The sequence below is a fragment of the Lathyrus oleraceus genome, chromosome 2, assembly GCF_024323335.1.
Source record: "Lathyrus oleraceus cultivar Zhongwan6 chromosome 2, CAAS_Psat_ZW6_1.0, whole genome shotgun sequence".
NCBI lineage: Eukaryota > Viridiplantae > Streptophyta > Magnoliopsida > Fabales > Fabaceae > Lathyrus > Lathyrus oleraceus.
The window spans coordinates 408,282,076-408,290,358 of NC_066580.1; the positions used below are offsets into that span (position 1 = coordinate 408,282,076).

The 8,283-nt window shown below is 33.0% G+C and overlaps 1 protein-coding gene across 2 annotated transcripts; it reads right to left on the minus strand.

Moving 5' to 3' along the window:
- Positions 1 to 582: 582 nt before the first annotated feature.
- Positions 583 to 1,877, minus strand: LOC127119773 (uncharacterized). 2 transcript variants are annotated; one of them, XM_051050091.1, is made up of 2 exons: positions 1,523 to 1,877; positions 583 to 1,446 (listed from the first exon to the last, which is right to left on the minus strand). In XM_051050091.1, exons 1-2 carry the CDS (start codon positions 1,776 to 1,778, stop codon positions 1,328 to 1,330), a joined length of 375 nt encoding a protein of 124 aa, XP_050906048.1. In that variant the 5' UTR covers positions 1,779 to 1,877; the 3' UTR covers positions 583 to 1,327. The 2 variants fall into 2 exon arrangements, with proteins under 2 accessions (XP_050906048.1, XP_050906047.1); XM_051050090.1 differs by having other exon boundaries at positions 583 to 1,464.
- Between the last annotated feature and the right edge of the window lie 6,406 nt (positions 1,878 to 8,283).

Below are 8,283 nucleotides of genomic sequence, written 5' to 3' on the forward strand. Positions count from 1 at the left end.
TACTTAGAGGGTTATGTATGACCACTGAATAAGCTTACTCCTTAAGTAAATTAGTGAATGAAAGGTTCAATTAAATCCCACTACAAAAAAGCAAGGAAGAAAAAATCAGCTTTGCATGATTGGCATCATTACTTAAATATAAAAAGTTTCATATGAATAATTCAAAAGCCTCTAACCTTCTCATTATATTCCATTTTATATCAACACATATATTCCAAATCATAAAACATTGTTGAAGTGTCAAAAAGACTCTGTAAACTAACTAGAAAAATAATTTTGTTACGTGTCAAAAAGCTATGCACCAAGAAATCAATACTATACTACCTTACTAATAATTTAATGGATAAATCAATACTATACTACCTTACTAATAATTTAATGGATAAATATTCGTATTCTCTCAATTTCTTCGTCAAGTATTGTTGTCAACAATGTCAATTTCTCAATTATATGTATGAGAGTTATTATGTGTACACCCACCTCATCCTTTTAGCAATGAGTGTACAATTCATACGTTAATACAATATTGTCATTTAGTGATAGGTGTCGACAAAGCAATATAAAGTTATAAACGAAACGATCAATACAATACTTAATGTATTCATTCATATTTTGGATATAGTTTGATGAATTATATGATCCCTACCGTTTCTAATACTAATAACTTATCCTATTGCTTTATCAGCATTCAACATGATGAGCTACCAACCAAAAAATAAAAAATAAAAAATAAAATAAAAAATAAAACCTCCAGGTCCCACCTACACAAACACTGCACCATCAACCACACTGGATCCTGGCCCAATCATTCATTTGATTATTTCCGTATAGTTCTAAGATTCTTTCTTACACGACGCCGTTTTGTTAAACTTCCAACACCGACACTTTTTATTTGCAGCATTTTTTCCGTTTATTTGCCCCCAAATAACGCCACGTGTCATCGCAATTACACCACGCAGCGGTGACGGCGTAAGAAGACCCGTTTTATTTCTAACCGAGGCAGCAACAATTAATTAAAACACCGCAATTTCCAGCTGGCAGTCCTTAACGGCACTCGAAACGAAGCAACGGTCACAAAACAGAATACAGCTGTATTCCAACACCCGGCGCATTGACTGCTATCTTAAGCCGAACACTAAATACGATACTACTATTAATGAATAATAATTAATAAAATTAACTATGCAATTGAATGGAACATATGAGAGGATGATTTATTCATTTTTTTTACCGACTGAATCCACAATCTATAACACTTCAGATAAAATATAGAATGGAAGGATAAGGATGGAAGAATCACACGTGTGAAGAGTTTGAAGATTGCTGATTAAAAATCGGCGAGTTTTCTGTGACGTTGAGATTTAGGAATCTGTTGCAAACTTCTAATCGCCAATCCATCGCTTCTTTTCGAATCCACGTAATGTACTCCAATATCACTATTCAATTCTGGAGAAAAATATGAAACTGTGAATAAATTAATTAGCGAAATGAATAAAGAATGATGAAATTTGCACTGTTGTACCTGAATGATGACGTTTGAATCCGGTGAAATGGTGATCTAGGTCTGAAGGTGAAGGAGTGTGGGAGAAGAAGTAGAGGATGAAAAAGCAGAAGAGAGTGAGGATCGGAATGAGGTGAATGAACTTGTGCGGTGTAGGAGGAGGTGAAGAGAGACGGTGAGGTTTCGGTGGTTCGTCGGCGATGAGAGTTTCTGCGCCGTTGATGACTCCATGGAGATGGAGTTTGGAAGATGGTGAACCTAAGGATTGTCTGTGCATAGTGTTAAACTCAAAGACAGAGAGGCTGAGAGTGAAACTGCCAGAGTGTAGAGAGAGAAAGATTATAAAGAAGATAGAGAGATCAAATAAAAAGAGTGTCAAGTGTGAAATTTATTATTCTGATTCTTTTTTATTTTTAAAAAGAAATCATATTGTTCTGTTTTTTTTGCGATTTTAATTTAATTTAATTTTTATTTTATATATTTAGTCTCGTGACCCCATTGTGCCTATTCTCTGTTCATTTGTTTGTCCTTTTTGGATGTTTCCTTTCCTTTTACTCTTTCGTCCTAACTACACTTTTTCTTTTTTCTTTTATTCACTTTTTTAACTAAAGCTGCATTCGGCTTTGAATTTTCGGATGAGAAAAAGTTAATTGAAATGAAATGTTTGCGATAAAACATATTTACCCTTCTAACTCTAAGCAATAAAAAAACACATTTCTGTAATTGCTAAAAAGTTATGAATGAATGTTAGTTTGTAATATAATAAAATGTGAGGTGTAATAGCAATTATGATATTGTATTGGGCCTATTTAATTTTGGGCTCAGCAATTCTAATATATTTTTCTTCCTGCCACCTCAAGTTTAGTCTCACACCCCACATATTTTTATAATGGTGAAAATATTATTATTGAAATTTAATCAAAAATAGTAAACGAAAAATTTAGTAGTGAAACTCGAAAAATCCGGTATGTTGTATAGTTTTTTATTTTTTCTGAAAAATCTGATAATTCATTTAATAGGGAAAAAAACTAAATTAATATTATTGGATTTTTTGATAAATCCGATAAAAATTTATATATTTTTGAAATTGGAGAGTGTATTTTGAAAAATCCGATAAAAAATCATAGACTTTTTGAAAAATAAACTCATACATTTTTTAAAAATCCGATAAAAACTCGGATTTTTCAAAAATTCTGGTAAAAACTCAGAGATTTTTCAAAAAAATCCGATAAAAATTCATGTCTTTTTGAAATATTTGATAGTGTATTTAAAAAATTCGATAAAAATTCATAGGATTTTGAAAATCCGGCAATTCAAATTCGGTAAAAAATCATATATTTCTTAAAAATCCAATAAAAGCTCATGTAATTCTTCAAAAATTCGGTAAAAACTCAACAAAAAAAATCACAAATCCGAAAAACATACAATTTTTCAAAAATATAAAAAATCCAAAGATTGTTACGGTAAAAGCACAAGGGGTGTGAGAGTGTCAACTAAAATTTGGGGGTGAGAGGAAAAAACCTCCATATATAACTTGTATATTAATTGGGAAATTCAAATCTCACCCTATGAGATGGAAAAACACCCTATAAAAATAAAAAATAAATGTTCATCAAATTTTTGAGATCTATCTCCAAACGAATCCTTTACATCATTGAATGATGCATCAAATGAGTGTCACCCTACTTTAAAATAAAATTTTGTTCGGGAGATGCATCTTGTAACACCCCTTTTTCTACCCCAAAATATTTAACATATAATCAGAGTAAATAAACACGCATATAAACAAAAGGGCGTCACATCGACGTTTTCAAAAACTAAAAGCTTTCAAAAACCAACAATACACCTGGTCATTTAAAATAACACATCTCAATTATCATGAATATTCAAGCATATGCGTTCGCAGCGGAAAATAAAGAATACTCATGTATATTATAAAATGATTCATGTCCCATACCATGATCATCTCTCAACATTCATCTCAAGATAAAATAAGGTAAGTAATAACGTAATGCATATCCAAATACGATATGAGTTCAATACTACCAATCTACCCAGTGTTACATGACCAAAGCATTGACTCATTACCTAATCGTCAAACTAAAATACGGAAACTCTCCAGCTAATCTCGAGCGAGATACCGTCCACTTACTCCAGCAATACTACTCTGTAGTATCTACACGATACCCATGTAAAGGTAACATTCAAACAGAAAGGGTGAGAATTCAAATCATTATGAAATAGCATAATAAGACACAATGATTAAATCAACAATTAAAAGAATTCATCACACTTTGTATAATCATGTCAATAATATTAACCAGCATTTATTTCGCATATTTCAAACATACCTCAATACTCAAGGAGTTAATATTAAAATTCAATACAATATTCTCAAATATACACATAACCACAATTATCACATAATCACGTATTTCACCAAATTCAAGGTATCTAAACATCACCAAATTCAACTACTATAACTCGTACACACATCACAATCACAATAATACAACATTCAACTGTGACTCAATGCAAGACATGTGACTCTATGCATGCGGTACCTCAATGTGAACCCAAAGTTTCACCGCTTTCCGATTCAATATCTAGAATCCAAGCCACACTCCGATCCGGATAAGATCAAAGTCACTACGCCTATTTCCAATTAAGGATCAACGTCTATATGGACCCAACGTTCCACCGCTTTCCGATTCAATATCTAGAATCCAAGCCACTACGCCTATTTCCAATTAAGGATCAACGCCTATTACCATGTGAACCCACAGTTTCACCACTTCCACAATGAAGTCGACCATGCTATGAATGAATGCACACATACCAACACATATGCAATTAAGATCATCTCTACCATCTTAACATTCCACATATCACCATAACTCAACTCTATGAATTATCCACCAATAGTACATATATACATTCATAACAACATATCATCCACAATTACATATACACATTCATAACAATATATCATTCACAATCCACCAATGGTACATATACACATCCATAACAATATATCATTCATAATTATGCATCACACTATTCATCATACAATAACCAATTCATGTTACCACATGAATAATATCAACAAATAACAACCACTCATCAACATCTTAACATAATTATCACGCAATCATATTACAATAATGCAACGATTCATCAACCAAACGTATAACCCAATATATTTATCAATACAGTAGGCATGTGAATATTATTAAAACAAATTAGCAATCAATACCATGTTTTAGGTATGAGCATTAGCTTTCTAATGCTTCAAACGCCACCAAAATCAGACTTACGAGTTAAAAGTTATGATCAAAACCGTGCACGAAGGCATTACTCAAAGTTGTTGTTTATTAAATTTTCCAACATAATTTTCATCTTCTTCAACCCCCAGAACGTCCATGAAATAATCTCCAAAATTATTTTATTCCTGAAACAAAGTTATAGTCCTCTGTTTCAGCCATCCAACGCTTCGAACGGAACTCGATTTGGACTTACGGATCAAAAGTTATGACCAAAACGATTTCGACAATAAAACATAAAAACAGGCCGCGAGTGTGACGGACAGCATGCAGAATTTTCCGCGGTTTTCATCGTTGGAGGACTTCCGGACCTCCGATTTCAATTCCGTAAAAAGCTAAACGTTCAGAAAATTATAACTCACACAATACTCCAAATATATAACGTTAATTTGCAGTTTTAACACAATCAATCACCACAATCAAGCATAATCATCAAAACCTAACAATCCTAAAATCATGCAACTTAGGGATTTTAACCTAAACATACATCTATCCATTGACCCAATCATACTAACCCATAATAATAAGGATTCCCCCCTTACCTCTTCAATTTGATGGAAACCCTAGCTCTTCTCTTTACTTTTCCTCTCCTCTTTCTCTATTGCCTTCAATGTTCAAATGAATTCTAATTCTCACTCTCATCACCTCTTACTATTTATATTAGTATTCTAGTTGGGCTTAAATCATGACATCCATCTAATTTAATTACTAGACCCAATAATACCTAATATTTAAATATCTCTTATTTAAATTTAAATAAATTAAACCACTCATTATGCACACCAAGTTAGTTAATTCAATTATTTAATTATATCAACTAAATAAATAATTAACACACCAAATTAATTAATATACTCGATCATTATACTACCTAACAACCGATTAATTACTTAACACTCCAAATAATTAAATATAATATAATAATAATATACGAACTAATTACTAAAATTGGGCTGTTACAACTCTCCCCCACTTAAAAGATTTTCGTCCTCGAAAATTCCTCAAACGAACAACTCCGGATACGATTCCCTCATCTTATCCTCGAGTTCCCAACCTACCAATGGAAAATAAAACAAGCATCGACAGTGTTCTCACACACATGTCGCATACTAGGGAACAACCTAATTAAACAACCTGGCCGGACGAATCAACCAGACAAGCAGTATTGATCGTGTCAGATACACGAATCAAATACAATGGGATTGAAAATCCTAACGACTATTGACCAACTGGTCGACCATGCTCTGATACCACTAATGTAACACATTAGTGACTATTGACCAACTGGTCAACCAGGCTCTGGTACCACTAATGTAACACCCATTTTTCTATCCCAAAATATTTAACATATAATCAGAGTAAATAAGCACACATATAAACAAAAGGCTGTCACATCGACGTTTTCAAAAACTAAAAGCTTTCAAAAACCAACAATACATCTGGTCATTTAAAATAACACATCTCAATTATCATGAATATTCAAGCATATGCGTTCGCAGCGGAAAATAAAGAATACTCATGTATATTATAAAATGATTCATGTCTCATACCATGATCATCTCTCAACAATCATCTCAAGATAAAATAAGGTAAGTAATAACGTAATGCATATCCAAATACGATATGAGTTCAATACTACCAATCTACCCAGTGTTACATGACCAGAGCATTGACTCATTACCTAATCGTCAAACTAAAATACGGAAACTCTCCAGCTAATCTCGAGCGAGCTACCGTCGACTTACTCCAGCAATACTACTCTGTAGTATCTTCACGATACCCATGTAAAGGTAACATTCAAACAGAAAGGGTGAAAATTCAAATCATTATGAAATAGCATAATAAGGCACAATGATTAAATCAACAATTAAAAGAATTCATCACACTTTGTATAATCATGTCAATAATATTAACCAGCATTTATTTCGCATATTTCAAACATACCTCAATACTCAAGGAGTTAATATTAAAATTCAATACAATATTCTCAAATATACACATAGCCACAATTATCACATAATCACGTATTTCACCAAATTCAAGGTATCCAAACATCACCAAATTCAACTACTATAACTCGTACACACATCACAATCACAATAATACAACATTCAACTGTGACTCAATGCAAGACATGTGACTCTATGCATGCGGTACCTCAATGTGAACCCAAAGTTTCACCGCTTTCCGATTCAATATCTAGAATCCAAGCCACACTCCGATCCGGACAAGATCAAAGCCACTACGCCTATTTCCAATTAAGGATCAACGTCTATATGGACCCAACGTTCCACCGCTTTCCGATTCAATATCTAGAATCCAAGCCACTACGCCTATTTCCAATTAAGGATCAACGTCTATTACCATGTGAACCCACAGTTTCACCACTTCCACAATGAAGTCGACCATGCTATGAATGAATGCACACATACCAACACATATGCAATTAAGATAATCTCTACCATCTTAACATTCCACATATCACCATAACTCAACTCTATGAATTATCCACCAATGGTACATATATACATTCATAACAACATATCATCCACAATTACATATACACATTCATAACAATATATCATTCACAATCCACCAATGGTACATATACACATCCATAACAATATATCATTCATAATTATGCATCACATCATTCATCATACAATAACCAATTCATGTTACCACATGAATAATATCAACAAATAATAACCACTCATCAACATCTTAACATAATTATCACGCAATCATATTACAACAATGCAACGATTCATCAACCAAACGTATAACCCAATATATTTATCAATACAGTAGGCATGTGAATATTATTAAAACATATTAGCAATCAATACCATGTTTTAGGTATGAGAATTAGCTTTCTAACGCTTCAAACGCCACCAAAATCGGACTTACGAGTTAAAAGTTATGATCAAAACCGTGCACGAAGGCATTACTAAAAGTTGTTGTTTATTAAATTTTCCAACATAATTTTCATCTTCTTCAACCCCCAGAACGTCCATGAAATAATCTCCAAAATTATTTTATTCCTGAAACAAAGTTATAGCCCTCTGTTTCAGCCATCCAACGCTTCGAACGGAACTCGATTTGGACTTACGGATCAAACGTTATGACCAAAACGATTTCGACAATAAAACATAAAAACAGGCCGCGAGTGTGACGGACAGCATGCAGAATTTTCCGCGGTTTTCATCGTTGGAGGACTTCCGGACCTCCGATTTCAATTCCGTAAAAAGCTAAACGTTCAGAAAATTATAACTCACACAATACTCCAAATATATAACGTTAATTTGCGGTTTTAACACAATCAATCACCACAATCAAGCATAATCATCAAAACCTAACAATCCTAAAATCATGCAACTTAGGAATTTTAACCTAAACATACATCTACCCATTGACTCAATCATACTAACCCGACTCAATCATACTAACCCATAATAA

What these genes read in the sequence shown, in the direction of transcription:
- LOC127119773 (XM_051050090.1), bottom strand. Translation starts at nt 1,778, where the DNA reads ATGCACAGACAATCCTTAGGTTCACCATCTTCCAAACTCCATCTCCAT. An exon ending in ATTCAAACGTCATCATTCAG is followed by an intron (nt 1,465 to 1,522) that starts GTACAACAGTGC and finishes ATTTATTCACAG; the next exon opens with TTTCATATTTTTCTCCAGAA.